The sequence below is a fragment of the Xenopus tropicalis genome, chromosome 10, assembly GCF_000004195.4.
Source record: "Xenopus tropicalis strain Nigerian chromosome 10, UCB_Xtro_10.0, whole genome shotgun sequence".
Lineage (NCBI taxonomy): Eukaryota > Metazoa > Chordata > Amphibia > Anura > Pipidae > Xenopus > Xenopus tropicalis.
Window position 1 is genome coordinate 17,556,760 of NC_030686.2, and position 24,890 is coordinate 17,581,649.

General features: G+C 39.3%; 1 protein-coding gene across 1 annotated transcript in view; it reads left to right on the forward strand.

Moving 5' to 3' along the window:
* LOC100489518 (Ig-like V-type domain-containing protein FAM187A) overlaps positions 1-17,380 on the forward strand; it is an 80,960-nt gene extending 63,580 nt beyond the window's left edge. Inside the window, exon 2 of the mRNA XM_002935551.5 lies at positions 15,765-17,380. Within this exon, the coding sequence (XP_002935597.3) occupies positions 15,781-17,052 (1,272 nt within the window). The 5' untranslated portion in view covers positions 15,765-15,780 and the 3' untranslated portion in view covers positions 17,053-17,380. The remainder of the gene's footprint in view (positions 1-15,764) is intronic.
* The last annotated feature ends 7,510 nt before the right edge of the window (positions 17,381-24,890 follow it).

Consider the following 24,890-nt stretch of genomic DNA (forward strand, 5'->3'; position numbering starts at 1 on the left):
CCCTATAAAAGCAGCTGATAATACACATGGGTATGCAGTATGGACTACTGTATATATTATATGGTATGTATATATATATAGGTTTTTTTTTAGCTATAAAGGCACATCACTTTCCTTGATCTGAATTAAAAAAGCAACTTTTTCATGGTTTGTACATTTTTCTACAAATCTTTGTGAACTGTCAAAACTTTTAAAAACACAGATTATATGAAGATTGTTGTGATATGCCTAGGACAGCTCCCATTTAGATGTTTTTGTGCTTTGTATGTTTAATAAATCACAAAACATTTGTGTTTGTTTACACAACAAATAAAAGTTTTAGTGCAAAAAGATACGAACTGTGGAAAAAAAAAAAAAATACGAATGTTAAATGCCCCCCCCAGCTGTTGATGCAGTTATGCTGCGCCTACCACAGTTGTGTCCAATTTGTTACAAAGGACACAACTGTGCGTGCGATTTGTTGCATATTAGGCACAGTTGCACCAAATATTTACTATGTCTGCCTGGCATCATTTCTGGTGTTCTGGGTATGAGTGACGTGCAGCCTATTCTTTCACCACAAGTGTGCGGTGCTTATTGGCACAGGACGCTAAGGGGAACCCTGAATCTACTGCCTGGTCAGGAGGGGATGGTATCTCCAAGGATCTCATGCGTCAATAGGTGCCCAATTCAGTAGAGAAGGCGGGAAGGATTGAGTAGCACAGAGAGCAACTATACTGAAGTGCAAAGAAAGCATTTTGATATAAATTTCTTTAATGACGGCGGTTTTAGGCGCAAGTGGTTGCGGGGAAAAAAAACGCAAGCTCCCTACTGTTAGAGCTATATAGATAGAGATATACATACATATGAGATTTACATACAGAGATATGCATACACACTCTATAGATATACATGCATACATACACAGACAACTTGGTTTTGGATGTGGCAATAGAAAAAGTATTGGGTGTAAATTGCCACCATGTCATGCAATTGTGGCCAATGGGCTTAGACAGTGGCTCACAAGCAATATGTTGCTTCCCACCCCCTTTGATGTTGCTCCCAGGTGGCCATTTTTACATTTCTGGCTTGGAGGAAGTTTTGTAAACACAGACACACAGTTTTACTCCAAGCAGAGCCTCCTGTAGGCCAGCAGTACACATGGGGCTACCAAATAGCCAATCACAGTCCTTATTTGGCATCCCCAAAAAACTTTTTTCATGCTTGTGTGGCTCACCAACACTTTTTACATCTGAGTGTGACTGATGAGATAAAATCATTGATCTCTTTCTGGTTGGGTGGGTAGGACAAGTAAGCCATGCAACACCATTGCTGACACTACATGGAATTCACATCATGAATGACTAATAAGACATGGTGGATAAAGCATGGCTGCACAGACACCAGCAGCATGTATCTTAATTATCTTCTAATTAACTATGCAGCATAAGGAATTATTGTGTGTTGGGTTCTTAGCGACTAATGTGACAACTGTAGGACCTATCCATCCCTAAATCCATCATGAGGATGATCTATTTTGCACACATATAGCCAGGAGCCCCTGAATAGCCCCTGCCCACCTCTGCTGTGTCTGAAGTTTTTTTTATCACCCCCCCAGATAAGAGAGCACCAAGCTTTTCCTGCTGATAATCTGCAGATTTCATCACCCCCAAGCTCTCCCCAACTCAGCTTCCTTCTGCTTAATTGCCTTTGCCTTTTATCTACTCTTTCATCCAGGGTTGGATTGGGCCAGCGGAAAACTTGGAAAAACCTAGTCTGCTGATGTGATGACTTTCAAGTTACGAAATGGGTAGGACAGGCATCTACTTGCTCCTCATGAATACACTGCAGTGCTCAGAGTGCAAAGAACATGTTGGTGATTCTGCCACTTTCCTAAAGCCTGCTTTTCTAATGCCATGGTCCTCAGCCCCCCGCACTTACCTTTAGGGCAAAGACACACGGGGCGATTAGTTGGCGCAACTTTTAATTAAACCAGTTGTGGCGACTAATCGCACATAGAGTACAATGGCCTTCGCTGAAACTAATTGCCCCGTGTGTCTTCACCCTTACAGCACAGAAAGGGGTCTAGGGGGGCCACATAACTAGTGCAGAGAGCACAATTGCATTCTCTGCACTAGAAGAAACACATTTCTGTAAATTTGGCTTTTAAAGTTACCGGGAGTGGCTTTTTGCTGCCCCTGGTAACTGTAGGTGTGCTGCCGGCCTGAGGCGAGTTTCTCAACTTGCCTCATTGCAGCAGTGCCCCTGGGTGGGACCAATGTCTTGTACTTAGTCAATGACCCCCAGTTTCTACTTCCTAACAGGAAAAGCAACAACGGCAGTGTCATTTATTCAGTCCTGACATGACTGAAAGGAAATGTGCTTATTAATATGTCAAATCAGAACCTCTAATAGGAAAATAACACCACTATTTGAAGTGCAACTCCATCTTGATATACACAGTTTTACATGGATTCCTAAAACAAACTATAAACTAATCAGTATCATTTTCACCACTGGATTGTTAGCTGAAGTGAGATGGGGAATAAGTGAGAATCTGAATACACAACAAGCGAAAAGTCTTGTGCTTTCTCCAGGGGCGAGGAGGAGGCACCTTAGGGGTGCAATGCAGGAGACTGCGCCTCTCGTATTCACTCCCTCCCATTCCTGCCAAATAAAACACACAAATAAAAATACTGGAGGTGCTTTTATGGCAGAGCAAAACTGGGAGCAGCTGAGACTCCCTCCTTATTTCACCCACTCCCAGGAGAATCTAAACAGTGCGTTACAGCTGCTACAGACCAAACAATAGAAACACAAATAATCTTTGTTACTCGCTCAGGTCCCCACTACATTGTTTACAGCAACTCTCTCCTGTTGAAGTTCTGCGGTGTAGAAAGATTTTTTTTAACTCCTTATTATCTTCCCTCTCTGTTATGAATTAAAAGTGAATGAACACCTATTTACCATTTTTTTTAAAGCGAAATTGAATTCTCCCCCCTTTAGCTGTCCCTAGCCCTATATCTTGGCTGAGAACACCGAGTAGTGCAGGGGGGTTGGAGGGCTGATCCTTTTTCAAGCACCAATCCTATCTCTAAAGTGTTATGGGACTGAAAGAAGAGGGAAATATAATATACTGGGAGGCAGTTGGCCTTAATAACAGTCAGCACACTGAGCGCAGTGCAAAATTGGGTGCAAATTTAGGCCCATATTAACTCCATACAAGTGGCACATGTAGGGCTGCAACCAGCCTAATTGGTAAATTTGTAATTTCCCCCTATTTAGAGAAGGTAAGTTAAGGGACATTGAGCCAGTTTTATGGCAAGAGCCTGTAATGAGTATAGCTGTAGGACTGGAAGCTGTGGATGAATTCAAAAAGATAAAAAAGAAGAGCTTTGGGAGTTTGGGGATGATTTTGTCAAAGAGGGTGATTAAGAGACATTACATTCGGCTGCTGGTTTTTGATAAGGAGGTTCAGCTTTGTTACTTGAGTGTCATCCTGCTCTTGGGGTTTTGCAGGGGCAGCAGTGGGACCAAGATAGATAAACCCACTACAAATGCTGCCTTTTATATTCTGAACTTACTGCACCGGTCTAAAGGTTCAGAATATAATAGTAGAGATCCTGCACAGGGGGTCACCATTTTGGATTTTGTTAGGAGTGGCACTGCACATGCTTTGTGGGCTCTGGGCAGCTATTGAGAAGCTGAGCTTAGGGGTTGTCACAAATCATCAAGCAGAAAAGGAGATTCATCTGTCATAGAATCTGATACTACAGAGCTGATTATTAAATTTGGATGCAAATTGCACCCTGCGTTCTGAGCTGCCATGTAATTGTAACGCAATTCTGGGGATCTACAGCCAGACCTACACTCTAAAGGGCTGTGGTTGTCTTGGGCTGGTACAGAACCACAAAACATAATGTGCAGTGTTTCTACCTCACTTCTTTATTAATCTTTAGTTCTGCTATAAACATCCATTACGTCTACTGACATAATAGGAAAATGTATAATTATCAACACCTTTCCAATATATATTCAATTGGTTTTTTTATGAGACATAATGAATATATTTATTTTTATTTCATTATGAAAGAAGGAAATGGCGCTCTGTTAGTTAAAATGCAAAAACAGGATTCTCTTTGTTCTCTTTGTTATTGTTGATTTCAGTTGGCATTGGGACATTTCTCAAGCATAAGATAACACATTTGTCACAATTAAATACACTACCCAGTAAGTAGAAAAGGGCACAAAGTGGATGTCATAAAACAGTAAAAACTTGCAGTGTGTGATTAATCTTGTAATTCTTCAATTAGTCCACTAGAGGTCTCTTGTGATTGAAAGACTCCATTATTCTAAAAATCCTTTAGAAAGAGTGTGACCTATACTGTATGTTAGCAAATTTTCAGGGTCCATTTTAATGAAGAACAAAAGCCTAAAAATCAATATGGGTAGAAATTCTGCATGTATATACTGAACTTGTACCAGCATATAACACAGGAGCTCCACATTTTTGTTAGGCCTTTGCTATTGAGAAGCTATACTTATGGGTTATTATTATGGTTATAAAGCAAAAAACTAGGTTTATCTGTCACTTAGGGTTACTACCTTTTTTTGGCAACAATACCAGCAAAGGGGTTGTCACTTGGAGGTGGAGTGATGGTGTAACTGTGCGAGCCTAAACTCGCCCGACACGCGGGTAAACCTGCGGGTCCTGTGTTAGGATGCGTCCCATGTTGTGATGTGTCAGGCTGGCCCACACATCACTATTTTCCATGGTAAAATAGGATTCTGTGATCCTCAGGTTGGTAGGAAATTGACTAAAGGAGCTTTCCGAATTGCAGGACCAAAAGGATTATATATGCTATGGTCATCTCATGTAGCAAGGTTTATGGGGGCAAACCAGAAGGCAAGTATAACCAGAAAGGAAAGTTTGACAACAAACTTCATGTTGGTTTGAAAAATGTGAGTTTTTTAAACTTGGACCACAGTTATATAGGAAAAACCACTGTCCAAAGTTTGTGGACTCTGGTTTTAATAGTGTCTAAATGGCAATATAAATACCCCACTGAAAGTCAATGAGTTACATCTGGTTGGCAGTTGGTGGGTCCGCCCACTTTTTCTAACCTGGAACTGCAGTTACCCAGTGACTAACTCTGCAAAGTTTGGGACCTTAGGAGTAATAGTTATAGAACGGCAGCAGTTTAAATTTAAACCAATAAAAGTCAATAGGTGATTAGTGGCTCCTCCCACTTTTTCTAACCTTGAGTTGACAACTTGCAAAGTTTGGGCACCCTGGCATAAATAGTGTGAGAATGACAGCATTTTATATTTAAGTTAATGAAATTCAATGGATGAAACCCGAAGCAATTAAAATGTCCCCACTGAAAGCAATGAAAGAAATGTGATTGGCTTTTGGCGGTCCACCCACTTTTTCTAACCTTGAATATGTAGTCACCCAGTGACTGACTGTGCAAAGTTTGGGAACCCTAGCATCAAACCAATAAAATTCAATAAGTGAAATCTGATTGGCTGCTGGTGGCTCCACCCACTTTTTCAAATTTAAAAATGCAGTCCCCTAGTGACCAACTGTGAAGAGTTTAGGTACCCTGGTAATAATACTGTGAGAATGGCAGCAGGTTGTATTTCCCCATTGAAAGCCAATAGGTAAAATCTGATGGCTCCGCCCAATTTTTCTAACCACAGTTACCGGGTGCCTAACTCTGCAAAGTTTGGGGACCCTGGTGTTATTACTGTGAGAATGGCAGCGGGTTGAATGGATGAAATCTGATTGGCTGTTAGTAGCCCAACCCACTTTTCCTATTTTTGAACTGCAGTCCCCCAGTGACCAACTCTGCAAAGTTTGGGGACTCAGGCATAAAAATTGTGGGACTGACAGCATTTTATATTTCACCATTGAAAGTAAATAGGCGAAATACGATTGGTTGTTGGTGTCTCCACCCAATTTTTCTAATTTTGAACCGCAAATACCCAGTGACTAACTTTGCAAAGTTTAACAACCGTGGAATTAATACTTAAATAATGGCACCAGTTTAAATAAATCAATCAATGAAATGTAATGGGTGGAAACAAATTGGCTGTTGGTGGCTCCACCCACTTTTTGTAACCTTTAACCTTAGTCCCCCAGTGACAAACTGTGAAAAGTTTGGGGACACTGGGATTAACGTGTGAGAATAACGATTTATTAAAGATAATGGTCCTAAGCGGCCAATCAAAAAGGACCAGAGTTAATGGTATATAGCCCCCAGATTAAAGGGCAAATCAAGCCACCATATCAAAAAATATCCCAAACTCAACTCAAAATTCCAGTTTAAAAAAAATCACATTTTTATTCAAATGCATATTATTTTACGCGCTTATCTTTGGTTTGATGTTACATGCTTTATTTGAGATTCAACAATGAGTTTTTACTGTATATAGAAGAGTTCTTAATATTTTGTGTAATTAAATTATTGTAATGAGGTCATAACAGTGAGGGGTGGTGTTTATTGATATTATTATGAACAGTGAATAGCGAGGCCATAACAACAAACAGCGGTATTTTATGATACAGGTATGGGATCTGTTATCCCAGAAACGTGTTATCCAGAAAGCTCCGAATTACTGAATGTCTTTCTCCCATAGACTCCATTTTAATTAAATAATTCAGATTTTTAAAATGCATCTCCTTTTTCTCTGTAATAATAAAACAGTACCTGTATTTGATCCCAACTAAGATATAATTACCCCTTATTGGGGCAGAACAGGCCTATTGGGTTTATTTAATGGTTAAATGATTCCCTTTTCTCTGTAATAATAAAACAGTACCTGTACTTGATCCCAACTAAGATATAATTACCCCTTATTGGGGGCAGAACAGCCCTATTGGGTTTATTTAATGGTTAAATGATTCCCTTTTCTCTGTAATAATAAAACAGTACCTGTACTTGATCCCAACTAAGATATAATTACCCCTTATTGGGGGCAGAACAGCCCAATTGGGTTTATTTAATGGTTAAATGATTCCCTTTTCTCTGTAATAATAAAACAGTACCTGTACTTGATCCCAACTAAGATATAATTACCCCTTATTGGGGCAGAACAATTCTATTGGGTTTATTTAATGGTTAAATGATTCCCTTTTCTCTGTAATAATAAAACAGTACCTGTACTTGATCCCAACTAAGATATAATTACCCCTTATTGGGGGCAGAACAGTCCTATTGGGTTTATTTAATGGTTAAATGATTCCCTTTTCTCTGTAATAATAAAACAGTACCTGTACTTGATCCCAACTAAGATATAATTACCCCTTATTGGGGGCAGAACAGTCCTATTGGGTTTATTTAATGGTTAAATGATTCCTTTTTCTCTATAATAATAAAACAGTACCTGTACTTGATCCCAACTAAGATATAATTACCCCTTATTGGGGTAGAACAGCCCTATTGGGTTTATTTAATGGTTAAATGATTCCTTTTTCTCTATAATAATAAAACAGTACCTGTACTTGATCCCAACTAAGATATAATTACCCCTTATTGGGGTAGAACAGCCCTATTGGGTTTATTTAATGGTTAAATGATTCCCTTTTCTCTGTAATAATAAAACAGTACCTGTACTTGATCCCAACTAAGATATAATTACCCCTTATTGGGGGCAGAACAGCCCTATTGGGTTTATTTAATGGTTAAATGATTCCCTTTTCTCTGTAATAATAAAACAGTACCTGTACTTGATCCCAACTAAGATATTATTAATCCTTATTGGAGGCAAAACAGTCCTATTGGGTTTAATTAATGTTTTATTGTTTTTTAGTAGACTAAAAGATATGGAGATCCAAATTACGGAAAGACCCCTTATCCAGAATACCCTTGGTCCCGAGCATTCTGGATAACATGTCCCATACCTGTACTATTATGCAAAATGTAATTATGTCTAGGAATGTTCTTTAAATCATTTAAAATGATTGCTTTACATTAAACTTTTCATATGATGATATATTACAGAAATAACTGACTGTATTGGCGTTGGGCAAAGTGGGGCTTATAGGCAGTTAATGGAGGAGGTTTTTATTAAACGTTGATTAACTTTGATATGTTATAAAATATACAGAGCCCTGTTAGTACATTTGCTTATAAATGTCTAAATGCTGTGGAACCCTGTTTATGTATTTGTATAATGTTCTGTATGAAGGGGAGTAGTAGTAGTATTACCCTTTAATTAATTATGGTTTTAACGAGGGGTGGTGTAATCATGTGCCTAAAAATGTGTCTTGGAACCTACAGGGACTGCCTATGACTGAGTACCGGATGTGTACGAAACGCGTTAGGCGGCATCTTGTGGGCTCTGTATGCTTTTAATATGTATTTGAATAAGTGAGTGATGTTTTTAAACTGGAATTTTGTGTTGAGTTTGAGATATTTTTTGATATGGTAGCAGTTAAAATTTCCCCACTGAAATCAATGACAGAAATGTGATTGGTCGCTGTGCACACTTTTTCTAACCTTGAATACATAGTCAACCAGTGACTGACTGTGCAAAGTTTGGGAACCCTGGCATAAATAGTATAAGAATGGCAGCATTTTAAATTTAAATTGAAATAAAAATTCAATAAACGAAATCTGATTGGCTGCTGGGGGCCCCACCCACTTTTTCAAACCTAAAAATGCAGTCCCCTAGTGACCGACTGTGAAGAGTTTGGGTACTCTGGTAATAATACTGTGAGAATGGCAGTAGGTTGAATTTCCCCATTGAAAGTCAATAGGTAAAATCTGATTGGCTGTTGATGGCTCTGCCCATTTTTTCTAACCTTGAAACGCAGTTACCTGGTGACTGGCTCTACAGTTTGGGGATCTTAGTATTATTAAAGTATGGCAGCAGTTTAAATTTAAACCAATGAAAGTCTATAGATGAAATCTGATTGGATGTTGTTGGCTCCGCCCACTTTTCTAAACATGAGATGTAATCACCCAGTCACAAACATTGCAAATTTTGGGAATCCTGGCTTAAACCAATAAAATTAAATAGGTGAAATCTGATTGGCTGTTGGTGGAGCTTTTCAAACCTAAAACTGCAGTCCCCTAGTGACCAACTGTGAAGAGTTTGGGGACCTGGTGTTAATACTGTGAGAATGGCAGCAGGTTGGATTTCCTCCACTGAAAGTCAAAAGGTAAAATCTGATTGGCTGTTTATATCTCCACCCACTTTTGGGCATCCAACAATCATCATATTTTCATTTAGGCTGACCCCATGACTGTGTGATTCAAGTTTGCGGAGTATAGCCTTAAAGCTGTAAGATTGGCAGCAGTTTCAATTTCCCCATTAAAGTCAATTGATTGGCTGTTGTTGGCCCCGCCCACTTTGGGTCATCCAACAAATGTCGCTGTTTCATTCGAGGTGACCCCATTATTATGTTATTTAAGTTTGGGGGATGTAGCTTCAAAGCTGTAAGTGTGGCAGCAGTTTGAAAATCTTCCCTGTCAAAGTCAATGGAAAAATTGGGGGGTTCAGAGCGGCGCCACAAAAAGACAGGGGGCCGGAACGCTTAGAAAAGCACAAGCAGCCTGCTCTGCTATAGGGCGAAGAAGTTTGTAGAATCTGGGTGTTGTACCCCTAAAACTGTAGGAGGAGTAGTGTTATTAAATGGGGGGCGCTAAGAATAAGAAAAAGCGGAAGAATAAGCTGAAGTGCGGAAACCCGTTATCCAGAAAGCTCCGAATTACGGAAAGCCTGTCTCCCATAGACTCCATTTTAATCAAATAATTCAGAATTTTAAAACTGATTCCCTTTTCTCAGTAATAATAAAACAGTACCTGTACTTGATCCCAACTAAGATATAATTACCCCTTATTGGGGCAGAACAGCCCTATTGGGTTTATTTAATGGTTAAATGATTCCCTTTTCTCTGTAATAATAAAACAGTACCTGTACTTGATCCCAACTAAGATATAATTACCCCTTATTGGGGGCAGAACAGCCCTATTGGGTTTATTTAATGGTTAAATGATTCCCTTTTCTCTGTAATAATAAAACGGTACCTGTACTTGATCCCAACTAAGATATAATTACCCCTTATTGGGGGCAGAACAGCCCTATTGGGTTTATTTAATGGTTAAATGATTCCCTTTTCTCTGTAATAATAAAACAGTACCTGTACTTGATCCCAACTAAGATATAAATAATCCTTATTGGATGCAAACAATCCTATTGGGTTTAATTGATGTTTTATTGATTTTTTATTAGACTTAAGGTATGGAGATCCAAATTACGGAAAGACCCCTTATCCGGAATACCCTTGGTCCCGAGCATTCTGGATAATGGGTCCTATACCTGTGTTATGGAAACTAGCTTCTAAAACAAAGAATATTACAGAATATTGAATTATATTTCCCTAGTGGGCCTGCAGTTTCATAATTGGACAGTGAGCTCTAATTCATCTTTGGTCAGTGCACACATTTGCCTTGATGATGTATTTGTACTGTCTGTAAAACAACTGGATAGGCTGCCCCAGAGAGGGTGATAGGGCAGCATAATATATAGAAATTCATTATATCTATTAGACTGACGTTACTGGGGCAACAAAATGTCTTTGTATATATTGCTGTCAAAAAGGCCTTAAGAACTTGGCAGTGACTAAATACTGCAGGAGAATTCACATCTTTTTGACAGATTGCATGTCTGTTTAAGGGATTGTTTCCCTCTGCTGTAAAATATTAGGAGATTAAAATAGTTAATATTAACCATCTGGTCTTTTATTTCTATCCCTTTACTCTAAGTGCTGCACAAAAATTAGTTACAATAACCCATGGGGACTTCTGCTATCACAGTATCTCTTAATAAGCCTGCCGTGTTTTGTATAATACCTAGTTTTTAATTTTAAGTAAAACTCCCTATTTATGGCCTTTATTATTATTATTGTCTATGGGTGGTCTATAGGACAGACAATAATGTGTATTTGTATATTTAATAATAATAATAATAATAATAATAAATCTTAATAATGTGTATATAATCTGTAAAATAATGTGTATTTGTATATTTAATAATAATAATAATAATAATAATAATAATAATAATAATACATCTTAATAATGTGTATATAATTTGCAAAATAATGTGTATTTCTATAGTTTGACTTTTAACTATGTTCAAACACTAAGCTGTCATGTCATCATGGTGCCTGCACTGTGTGTGTAAGGCTGTCACTAACAGATAAGCTCAGCTGATAAGCTGACAACACTTTTGTTTAGACCTTTCTATTATCTACCTACTAATAACAAAGTAAGTTCAAGTTAAAGAAATTCCTTATATCATTTCAAGTTATAATAATAATTCATAACAATAATTAATATAAATGTTTATGGTAGGTCTGATGTTAAACTGGATATAAGATATTGTGTATTTGTTGTGTACAGTTTGGGTATTCACTCAGTGTTCAAACACTAAGCTGAATGTAGTTAGCTTCCATTCGGTTTGTTTTTCATTGTGATGTCATCATGGTACCGACATTGTGATGTCATCATGGTCCCTGCACTGTGTGTAAGGGTTTCACTAACAGATAAGCTTAGTTGTCATCTGACAGCACTCTTGTTTAGACCACCTTCTAATAACAAGGTAAGTTTAGGTTATAGAAATTATAGAATTATATCTATTCATATAATAATAATAATAATAATAATAATAATAATAATAACTTACAACACATATTATAAAAGTGCCAATATATTGAGCTGTGCTGTAGAACTGGAGGATGTACATATCAAACATACATATTGAATAATGAATGTAACTGGCTGCTACATGTCATCTTATAGAAATTACCAACTTAATTAATAAGATCAGTTACTAAAAAAATTAAATTGCTGTACGTTATCCTCCTGTGAGCAGTCTGTCAGCTACATGTCAGGGGTTTTTGGACAGAAAGGTGCTTCTAATATATTATTGGTCTGTGCTAACTATCTTAAAAAAAGACACAGTGGCTGCATATAGAGGAACTGATTACTGAGAGGGGGGTAACATAGAGTAACTTGTCTTATTTCCATGAGATTAGGTTTATGATATATTTTTGTTTTCATGATAGTTACCTTTTAAGGTTGTTACCTTGCATTCTGTCTTAAATTATCCTTTGTGATGCCCCTGCACTATATATATATATATAGCTAATAAGCCAAAGCTCAATTGATTTCTATCAACCTTCTTGTTTAGTCCTTTCTAACAATGTAAATTATAGACATTAATAATATATATGAATTCGACATTATGGGTCAATAACATGTTTAATGTTATTATGTTGGGTTGAAAACCCCAACATACTGTTCTTCGAGCTTATTCTTCCGCTTCTTCTTCTTCTTCTTCTTCTTCTTAGCGCCCCCCATTTTCTAAACGCCACTCCTCCTACAGTTTTAGGGGTACAATACCCAAACTCCCCACACTTCTTCGCCCTATAGCGGAGCAGGTTGCTTGTGCTTTTCTAAGCGATCCCGCCCCCCATCTTTTTGTGGCGCCGCTCCGAACCCCCCAATATTCCCATTGACTTTGACAGGGAAGATTTTCAAACTGCTGCCACTCTTACAGCTTTGAAGCTACAGCCCCCAAACTTGAATCACATAATCACGGGGTCACCCCGAATGAAGCAGCAACATTTGTTGGATGACCCCAATGTGGGAGGGGCCAACAACAGCCAATCAAATTTTAATCATTGACTTTAATGGAGAAATTGAAACAGCTGCCAATCTTACAGCTTTGAGGCCACACTCCCCAAACTTGAATCACACAGTCATGGGGTCAGCCTGAATGAAAATAGAATGATTGTTGGATGCCCAAAAGTGGGCGGAGCTGTGAACTGCCAATCAGATTTTATCTATTGACTTGGTGGAAATCCAACCTGCTGCCATTCTCACAGTATTAACCCCGGGGTCCCCAAACTTTTTACACTTGGTCACTAGGGGACTGCAGTTTAAGTATTGAAAAGTGGGCAGAGCCACCAACAGCCAATAAAATTTCACCTATTGATTTTTATTGGTTTGATGCCAGATTTTCCAAACTTTGCACAGTCAGTCACTGGGTGACTACTCATTCAGTTTTAAAAAAAAAAAAAAAAAAAAACACAAAGTGGGAGGGGCCACCAGCAGCCAATCATATTGTACCCATTGACTTTTATGGGGAAATTGAAACTGCTGCCAAACTTACAGCTTTGAGGCTACACTCCCCAAACTTGAATCACACCATCATGGGGTCAGGCTGAATGAAAATATGATGATTGTTGGATGCCGAAAAGTAGGCGGAGCTGTGAACAGCCAATCAGATTTTACCTATTGACTTGGCAGAAATCCAACCTGCTGCCATTCTCACAGTAATAACACCGGGGTCCCCAAACTTTGCAGAGTTAGGCACCAGGTAACTGTGGTTCAAGGTAAGAAAAAGTGGGCGGAGCCACCAACAGCCAATCAGAGTTTACCTATTGACTTTCAATGGGGAAATCCAACCTGCTGCCAGTCTCACAGTATTAACACCAGGGTCCCCAAACTTTTCACAGTTGGCCACTAGGGGACGGCAATTTTAGTTTTGAAAAGTGGGTGGAGCCACCAACAACCAATCAGATTTCACCTATTGATTTTTATTGGTTTGTTGCCAGGCTTCCCAAACTTTGCATAGTCAGACACTGGTTGACTACGCATTTAAGTTTTTTTGTATTTTTGTAAGTGGGTGGAGCCACCAACAGCCAATCAGATTTTACCTATTGACTCTAAATAGGGAAATCCAACCTGCTGCCATTCTCACAGTATTAACACCAGGGTCCCCAAACTTTTCACAGTCGGTCACTAGAGGATTACAGTTTTAGTTTTGAAAAAAAAGTGGGCGGGGCCACCAACAGCCAATCAGATTTCACCTATTGAATTTTATTGGTTTGATGCCAGAGTTCGCAAACTTTGCACAGTCAGTCACTGCATGACTTTGTACTCAAGGTTAGAAAAAGTGGGCGGGGCTGCCAAAAGCCAATCACATTTCTTTCATTGTTTTCAGTGGGGAAATTTTAACTGCTGCCATTCTCACATGTTTAATGTCAGAGTCCCCAAACTTTGCACAGTTTGTCACTAGGTGACTATGTTCCAAGTTTAGAAAAGTGGGCAGGGCCAACAACAACCAATTAGATTTCACCTATAGACTTCATATGTTTAAATTTAAACTGCGCCATTCTTTAAATATTAATACTAAGGTCTCCAAACCAGGTGACTGCGGTTCAGAGTTAGAAAAAGTGGGTGGAGCCAACAACAGCCAATCAGATTTTACCTATTGATTTTCAATGGGAAATTCAACCTGCTGCCATTCTCACAGTATTAACACCAGGGTCACTAGGGAACTGCATTTTTAGGTTTTAAAAAGTGGGTGGAGCCACCAACAGCCAATCAGACTTCACCTATTGAATTTTTTTGGTTTATATTTAAAATGTTGCTTTGCTCACACTATTTATGTCAGGGTTCCCAAACAAGTGGGAGGAGCCACCAACAGCCAATCCATTTCCACCCATTAGATTTCATTGGTTTATATTTAAACTGATGCCATTATTTAAATATTAATTCCAGGGTTGTTAAAGTTTCCAGAGTTAGTCACTGGGTATTTGCCATTCAGTTAGAAAAAATTGGGCGGAGCAACCAACAGCCAATAACATTTCACCTATTTACTTTCAATGGTGAAGTGTAAAATGCTGTCAGCCTCACAATTTTTATGCCTGAGTCCCCAAAATTTGCAAAGTTGGTCACTGGGGGACTGCAGTTCAAAAATAGGAAAAGTAGGTTGGGCCACTAACAGCCAATCAGATTTCATCCATTTAATTTTATTGGTTTAAATTTAAAATGCTGTAATTCTCAAACTATTTATGCCAGGGTGTCCACTGTTTGTCACTGGGTGACTTCGAGTCAAGGTTAGAAAAAGTGGGCACACCCACCAATCACAATTCACCTATTGACTTTTATTGGTTTAAAATTTAATTGCTGCCATTCTTTAACTATTAATCCCAGTGTCCCCAGGCCCGGATTTGTGGAAAGGCCACAAAGGCCCGGGCCTAGGGCGGCACAAGTTTAGGGGCGGCATGCCGCCCCGCCACAACAGAATTTTTAAATTTGGCTCCCATACGGAGCAGTCGGGACCTCTCCCCACTGCTCCGTATGGGAGTTTAAATGCGCGAATGCGCATGCACATTGGTGAAGCATGATTGCGCATGTGCACTCGGGGGGAGAGGGCGCTGCGCGATTGCGCATGCGCACTCATGGGGGGGCGGGGGCGGCCTCGGGGCGCCCAGAAGTTAAATCCGGCCCTGAGTGTCCCTAAACTTCGCAGAGTTAGTCACTGGGTAACTGGAGTTCCAGGTTAGAAAAAGGGGGTGGAGCCACCAACCGCCAATCAGATGTCGTTGACTTTCAGTGGGGAAATTTAAGTTGCTGCCATTCAGACACTATTAAAACCAGGGTCCCCAAACTTTGCACAGTGGTTTTTACTATATAACTGTGGCCCCAAGGTTAGAGAAAGTGGGCGGAGCCCATTCAGTGACTTCATGTTTTTAAACCCAACATGAAGTTTGTTCTCAAACTTCCCTTTCTAGTTATAATAATTTGTACTACGAAGGCTGTACTGTGGAAGATGATTATAGCTTATAGATGGATTTTACAGGGCAATCAAATTGTGTTTAACTGTATTACTTGAGATTCAGGGGCAGTTGGGGGAATTGGTATGTCATTGTCATTTTCAGTTTCATTACAATAATGTACTGTGCTTTGTTCTTGTTTCAGAAACTACACCTTTAAAATGAAACTATTTTATATTATCTTTATTTTTATATGGATTACTTTCAAAACAACTGCTTCAGAAAGCGATGAAAAGGCCGACTCACTCAAGCAGAATTGCCCTGGTATCTTGATGTTTGAGCAAACTGCATTTTTGCAAGATATGAGTGTCGAGCTGCCTTGCCGCTGCAAGCCTGATAAAATCACAGCAGTGATATGGTTTTACAAAAGGCATCTTAACAGCAAGGATGTCACATTAATAAAGGACAGCCAGGATAAAGTGATGGTGGACGATTCAAGCTCTAAGAGGGAAGCTGATTTGTATGCAAGATTTGATGTCGTCGACCACGACCTTCTGATTGTCCGTTCCCATCCTGATGACTCTGGAATTTATATCTGTGGTTCAAAGACAGGCGAGTTCTTTTATGGTTATGAACTTGATATCCAGAAAAACTCGGATGCACGAGTGATATTCAGTGACAAGGAGGAAAATCCCATTCCAGATTTTATAACAGATGAATTTCAAGCCTACACCAGTTTGGGGAAATGGTCCCCATGTGATCGATGTGGAGTTAGAGGAGAGCAAACAAAAATCGGCCTGTGCTATGTCAATAGCAAGTATATTAATCCACGCTACCAAGTTAAAGATACAGATGTTTCATGTGGCTCGGATGCTATCCCTGAAAGATTCAAGCCACTGATTGCCAATCGTACAGCGGAGATATTTGTCAGGAGCTGTGAGGCTCCCTGTGACAAGAACAGAACAGGCATATTGGGAAAAGTTGTGAATGCTGCAAACAATGTGGCAGGGTATTTGAAAAATCGATTTGGTTTTCTTCCAATACACAAATTGCCCACCCAGAAGCATGTTTCTCCTTTGGGCGGTAAAGTGACGATTACTTGTCCGGGATCAAAACCAGAGGATGCAGTAGCCTGGGACAAAGATAAGGAGAGACTGTACCGCACCGAATTCCTGATTGGAATACGCAAGTACATGAACGTGTTTATCGACCACGGAAACAATTTGCACATTAAATTTGCACAATTCAGTGACAAAGGACTGTACACCTGCTGGCTTAATGGAAAGCGGCAAGCTTCTTTCGAGCTGAATGTTAGCAAGAAACCTCCGGTGCGCCGCAAACTTACAGACACGGAGTCTATTTTTGCTATAAAAGTCATTGGTTTTTGTTTTCTAGCCTGCACAGTATTGTTTTTTCTCATCTGTTCAATCAGATGTTGTTGCTACTGCTGCAAATGCTGTCCGCTTAAATTTGATCCAGAAGCGGAAGTTTAAAGCTAGTGGAACCGAAGGTATTTTATCACCAAATTTGTGACTTCTACCAATTTCTGGGAGTGGATCAGGTGCGATGGCGGTGGAGTTGGAGGAGAGGGAGGAGGGTTGGGACTGTGCTATGCACATAGCACGCGCCTGATACCACTGCAGATTCTGTCCACATAAGGGCCATGACACATGGGGAGATTAGTCGCGCCAAGACAAATCTCCGTTGTCACGGGCGACTAATCTCCCCGTAATGCCATCCCACCGGCTAGAATGTAAATCGACGCTAATAATTTCTAGTTTTAACACTGGAACTAATGCAATAAATATTTTATTTTACAAATGAACCATCATTGTACCTTGTTTTCTTTCTATAGTGATTTCTGCCACTGTTTAAAGAATGGAAATCTGATCAGCTATTATCCTGGCTTTTGCTTTAAAAACCCAGTGGGTAAGCCTTAGCCTATAGGATAAACCCATGTAAATGGGAATTTTCTAAGAGCCTTAAGAAATTTGTTCCCAGAATCCCTCTGACTTATTTGCATACATATGAGGCGGTCTCCTCAACCCTTTTAACTTGTTCGTGAATCCCCACTCCTGGCTCTACCTAAGCTGATCAGAAAACCCTGCACTACACTGATGAGCCCCAAGAAGGGTGAAACCGGTCTGTAGTTGGGAATCTGATCAGCTATTATCCTGGATTTTGCTTTAAAAACCCAGTGGGTGAGCTTTAGCCTATAGGATAAACCCATGTAAATGGGAATTTTCTAACAAATGGGAATTTGTTCCCAGAATCCCTTTGACTTATTTGCATAAGAATAAAGAGGTAAGAGGTGTGGTTGGAGAAGATATTATAGATCTATAATGGAAGAATAACCTTTCTGTACTGCTGTCTGTTGTTTGGGTATTTGTTCCCAATTGCAAAGTTTATGGAAAATATTTTACAGCAAGGAATAATTCATAGAAGAGTCCATTTAGGTCCAAGACCTAAATGTTGGCCAAATAGTTTGTATCATAGGCCAAGATATTTATTAGAAAATCTTTATGTAAATGCATCAGTTATTGTTTTAATAATTAGGAATTACTACATAAAGGAGATGGATACTAAAGAATCACAAAATGTGCCATTTTGTAAGGTACCACTTAGTGACTGGTTATTTTCTACCCCAAGCCAATATGTTTTTGAACCAACCAGTGGTAGAAAGTAAGTGATTTTTGGCAGACCCAAGCGTGAGAGATGTGTAGGGACCCATGGGATTAAATCCCATAGTAGCTTTGAAAATCCCCTGTTAGCTTAGGAAGTCCCAGTAAAGTAACCTGTGCCTCTGGGTGAGATGCATGACCTATTGGCCCAGGAAGGTTGTGACCATTTCCTGTTAAGGTTTAATATAGTAAGAGTGGCTCTTCCTATTTGGCCTCCACCTGGCAAAAAAGTTAGATACTGCTGGGGAGCATAAGACACAAGGCCCAGGAAAGAAAAGTATTTAGACAGTGATAGAACAAGCAAGTTTTATACTAATTAATAATAATAACACATACTGTAAGAGCACCAATGTATTAGGTGCTGCACAATAGGTGGATGTACATATCGAGCATACATATTATTTAGTCTATATTGTTAGTGGCTATTATGATTAATTTTATGAAAATTAAAACTGAATTAATATGGTCATTTACATTTTCTGTACCTTAACTGAAATAAATGTAATTAGTATTTATATCTGGCTAGTAAGCCAAAGCTCAGTTATTTTCTATCAACATGCTTGTTTAGAGCTCTCTAACAAAGAAAGTTATGGAAGTTAATTATATCTATTAATTCAACATTATCGGTCAACAAAATGTCTTTAAAAATGTAAATATTATAATACTGTGTAATAAGAAGGTAAGTTATAAAAGTTGATTCTATCTTAAAGATGGATGGTGGTTTGTTGCTCTTTTTGTTCCCAGTTCATCAAAATAATTTGTTGTGCTTTGTTCTTATTCCAGAAATCATGAAGATAAATAGCTACATAGTTACATAGGGTTAAAAAAAGACCAAGTTCAACCCTTCCAAGTAAACCCAGCACACACAACCTATATCTATACCAACACATACATAACTATATATACAACCACTAATACTAACTGTAGATATTAGTATCACAATAGCCTTGGATATTATGCTTGTTAGAACTCATCCAGGCCCCTCTTAAAGACATTAACAGAATCTGCCATTACCACATTACTAGTAAGGACATTCCCCAACCTCACTGCCCTCACCGTGAGGAACCCCCTACGCTGCTTCAAATGGAAGCTCCGTTCCTCTAATCTAAAGGGGGGGCCTCTGATGCGTTGATTTTGTTGTTTTTATGGAAAAAGAACACCCCTCATATGCCTATAATCCCCTCTAATGTATTTGTACAGAGTAATCATGTCCCCTTGCAAGCGCCTCTTTTCCAGAGAAAACAACCCCAACCTCGACAGTCTAACCTCATAGTTTAAATCTTCCATCCCCTTTACCAGTTTAGTTGCACGTCTCTGCACTCTCTCCAGCTCATTAATATCCTTCTTAAGGACTGGAGCCCAAAACTGCACTGCATACTCAAGGTGAGGCCTTACCAGGGACCTATAAAGAGGCAAAAATATGTTCTCATCCCTTGAGTCAATGCCCTTTTTTATACAAGACAGCACTTTATTTGCTTTAGTAGCCACCGAATGACATTGCTAGGAATTAGACAACTAACAAAACCCCTAGATCCTTATCCATCAAGTATACCCCCAACAAACTACCATTCAGTAGATAGTTTGCGTTTATATTATTTCTACCAAAATGCATAACTTGCACTTGTCAACATTGAACCTCATTTTCCAGTTTGTTGCCCAGTTTTCCAATTTTGTCAAATCGCTCTGCAAAGCGGCAGCATCCTGCATGGAACTTATAGTTTTGCACAATTTAGTGTCATCAGCAAAAATAGAAACAGTACTCTCTATGCCCACCTCCAGGTCATTAATAAACAAGTTAAAAAGCAAAGGACCAAGGACTGACCCCTGTGGTACTCCACTAACAACTCCACTATTTAATAATAATAAGAATAATAACTAGAAAGAGAAGTTTGAGAACAAACTTCATGTTGGGTTGAAAAACATGAAGTCACTGAATGAAATCTGATCTGTTGTTGGCTCTGCCCACTTTCTTTAACCTAGGACCACAGTTATATAGTAAAAACCACTGTGCAAAGTTTAGGGACCCTGGTTTTAATAGTGTCTGAATGGCAGCAACTTAAATTTCCCCACTGAAAGTCAATGAGTGACATCTGATTGGCGGTTGGTGGCTCCACCCCCTTTTTCTAACCTGGAACTGCAGTTACCCAGTGACTAACTCTGCAAAGTTTGGGACCGTAGGATTAATAGTTAAAGAACGGCAGCAGTTAAAATTTAAACCAATAAAAGTCAATAGGTGAATTGTGGTTGGTGAGCCCGCCCACTTTTTCTAACCTTGAGTTGAAGTCACCCAGTGACAAACAGTGGGCACCCTGGCATAAATAGTGTGAGAATGGCAGCATTTTAAATTTAAACCAATAAAATTCAATGGATTAAATCTGATTGGCTGTTAGTGGCCCAACCCACTTTTACTATTTTTGAACTGCAGTCCCCCAGTGACCAACTCTGCAAATTTTGGGGACTCAGGCATAAAAATTGTGAGGCTGACAGCATTTTACACTTCACCATTGAAAGTGAATAGGTGAAATGTTATTGGCTGTTGGTGGGTCCGCCCACTTTTTTCTAACTTTGAACGGCAAATACCCAGTGACTAACTCTGGAAACTTTAACAACCCTGGAATTAATATTTAAATAATGGCATCAGTTTAAATATAAACCAATGAAATCTAATGGGTGGAAATGGATTTGCTGTTGGTGGCTCCTCCCACTTGTTCTAACCCTGAATACGTAGTCATCCAGTGACTGATTGTGCAAAGTTTGGGAACCCTGACATAAATAGTGTGAGAAAAGCAGCATTTTAAATTTAAACCCAAAAATTTCAATAGGTGAAGTCTGATTGGCTGTTGGTGGCTCCACCCACTTTTTAAAACCTAAAAATGCAGTCCCCTAGTGACCCTGATGTTAATACTGTGAGAATGTCAGCAGGTTGAATTTCCCATTGAAAATCAATAGTTAAAATCTGATGGGCTGTTGTTGACTCCACCCACTTTTTCTAACTCTGAATAGCAGTTACCTGGTAACTAGCTCTGCAAAGTTTGGGGACCTTAGTATTAATATTTAAAGAATGGCCGCAGTTTAAATGTAAACATATGAAGTGAAATCTGATCAGAGGTGAAATCTGATTGGTTGTTGTTGGCCCCGCCCAGTCTAAACTTGGAACATAGTCACCCAGTGGCAAACTGTGCAAAGTTTGGGGACCCTGGCATCAAACCAATAAAATTCAATAGGTGAAATCTGATTGGCTGTTGGTGGCCCGCCCACTTTTTCAAAACTAAAACTGTAGTCCTCTAGTGACCGACTGTCAAAAGTTTGGGGACCCTGGGGTTATTACTGTCAGAATGGCAGCAGGTTGAATTTCCCCATTTAGAGTCAATAGGTAAAATCTGATTGGCTCCACCCACTTACAAAAATACAAGAAACCTTAAATGCATAGTCACCCAGTGTCTGACTATGCAATGTTTGGGAAGCCTGGCAACAAACCAATAAAAATCAATAGGTGAAATCTGATTGGTTGTTGGTGGCTCCGCCTACTTTTCAAAACTAAAACTGCAGTCCCCTAGTGACCAACTGTGAAAAGTTTGGGGACCTGGTGTTAATACTGTGAGACTGGCAGCAGGTTGGATTTCCCCATTGAAAGTCAATAGCTAAACTCTGATTGGCTGTTGGTGACTCACCCACTTTTTCTTACCTTGAACCACAGTTACCTGGTGCCTAACTGTGCAAAGTTTGGGGACCCCGGTGTTATTACTGTGAAAATGGCAGCAGGTTGGATTTCTGCCAAGTCAATAGGTAAAATCTGATTGGCTGTAAACAGCTCCGCCCACTTTTGGGCATCCAAAAATCATCATATTTTCATTCAGGCTGAGCCCATGATGGTGTGATTCAAGTTTGGGGAGTGTAGCCTCAAAGCTGTAAGTTTGGCAGCAGTTTCAATTTCCCCATTAAAGTCAATGGGTGCAGTTTGTTTGGCTGTTGTTGGTCCCGCCCACTTTGCGTCTTTTTTTAAAAAAACTTGAATGCGTAGTCACCCAGTGGCTGACTGTGCAAAGTTTGGAAAATCTGGCATCAAACCAATAAAAATCAATAGGTAAAATTTGATTGGCTGTTGGTGGCTCCGCCCACTTTTTAAAACTGAAACTGCAGTCCCCTAGTGACCAAGTGTAAAAAGTTTGGGGACCCCGACGTTATTACTGTGAGAATGGCAGCAGGTTGGATTTCCGCCAATAGGGAAAATTTGATTGGCTGTTCACAGCTCCGCCCACTTTTGGGCATCCAGCAATCATCATATTTTCATTCAGGCTGATCCCCATGACTATGTGATTCAAGTTTGGGGAGTGTAGCCTCAAAGCTGTAAGAGTGGCAGCAGTTTCAATTTCCCCATTAAAGTCAAAGGGTGGAATTTGATTGGCTGTTGTTGGCCCCTCCCACTTCGGGGTCATCCAACAAATGTCGCTGTTTCATTCGGGGTGACCCCATTATTATGTTATTCAAGTTTGGGGGGTGTAGCTTCAAAGCTGTAAGAGTGGCAGCAGTTTGAAAATCTTCCCTGTGAAAGTCAATGGAAAAATTGGGGGGTTCGGAGCGGTGCCACAAAAAGACGGGGGGTCAGAGCGCTTAGAAAAACACAAGCAACCTGCTCCACTATAGGGCGAAGAAGTGTGGGGAGTTTGTGTGTTGTACCCCTAAAACTGTAGGAGGAGTAGCGTCTAGAAAATGGGGGGCGCTAAGAATAAGAAGAAGAAGTGGAAGAATAAGTCAAAGAACAGTAGGTTGGGGTTTTCAACCAACACAATAACAGCAATAATAATAATGTGTATATGTTAATGTGTATTTGTATAGTTTGACTTATAACTATGTTCAAACACTAAGCTGAATGTAGTTGCTTCCATTCTGTTTGTTCCGCACCAATTGTGATGTCATCATGGTGCCTGCACTGTGTGTGTAAGGCTGTCACTAACAGATAAGCTCAGCTGATAAGCTGACAACACTTTTGTTTAGACCTTTCTATTAACTACCTACTAATAACAAAGTAAGTTCAAGTTAAAGAAATTCCTTATATCATTTCAAGTTATAATAATAATTCATAACAATAATTAATATAAATGTTTATGGTAGGTCTGATGTTAAACTGGATATAAGACATTGTGTATTTGTTGTGTACAGTTTGGGTATTCACTCAGTGTTCAAACACTAATCTGAATGTAGTTAGCTTCCATTCGGTTTGTTTTTCTTCCATTGTGATGTCATCATGGTACCGACATTGTGATGTCATCATGGTCCCTGCACTGTGTGTAAGGGTGTTATCAACAGATAAGCTTAGTTGTCATCTGACAGCACTCTTGTTTAGACCTTTTTTTTACCACCTTCTAATAACAAGGTAAGTTTAGGTTATAGAAATGATATAATTATATCTATTCATATAATAATAATAATAATAATAATAATAATAATAATAATAATAACTAATAACACAAATTATAAAAGTGCCAATATATTGAGCTGTGCTGTAGAATTGGAGGATGTACATATCAAACATATTATTCAGTCTGTTTAACTGGCTGCTACATGTCATCTTATAGAAATTACCAACTGAATTAATAAGATCAGTTACTAAAAAAATTAAATTGCTCTACGTTATCCTCCTGTGAGCAGTCTGTCAGCTACATGTCAGGGGTTTTTGGACAGAAAGGTGCTTCTAATATATTATTGTGTTGGTTGAAAAACCCAACCTACTGTTCTTCCACTTCAGCTTATTCTTCTGCTTTTTCTTCTTATTCTTAGCGCCCCCCATTTTCTAAACACTACTTTTCCTACAGTTTTAGGGGTACAACACCCAAACTCCCCACACTTCTTTCCCCAATAGCGGAGAAGGTTGCTTGTGCTTTTCTAAGTGATCCCGCCCCCCGTCTTTTTGTGGCGCCGCTCCGAACCCCCCAATTTTCCCATTGACTTTGACAGGGAAGATTTTTGAACTGCTGCCACACTTACAGCTTTGAAACTACACAGACCAAACTTGAATAACATAATCATGGGGTCACCCCAAATGAAACAGCAACATATGTTGGATGACCCCAAAGTGGGAGGGGCCAACAACAGCCATTAACTTTTTTGGGGAAATTGAAACTGCTGCCAAACTTACAGCTTTGAGGCTACACTCCCCAAACTTGAATCACATAGTCATGGGGTCAGCCTAAATGAAAATATGATGATTGTTGGATGCCCAAAAGTGGGCGGGGCTTTGAACAGCCAATCAGATTTTATAAAAAAATCCAAAAATCCAACCTGCTGCCTTTCTCACAGTAATCACTGAGAAATTTTATTTAAATCCATTCATGTTCTGAATCAATAAAATATCCAAAATAAATTACAAGACATAAAAATTATGAAAATATATATACACAAACTTATCAAGCATGGACAGTGCCTTAAATATGAAATTCACATTTCTGGGCTAAAAAGGCCCTTGTCGAGCATGAACGATACTTTATATATATCAAGCTCACAATCCCTTTATAGGCTAAAAAATCTCTTAGAACACCTTTAAAAACACACGGGTCTCAATCCCTTTATCCCTTAAGTTTGTTCTCAAACTTCCCTTTCTAGTTGGTCTGTGCTAACTATCTTAAAAAAAAAAGACACAATGGCTGCATATA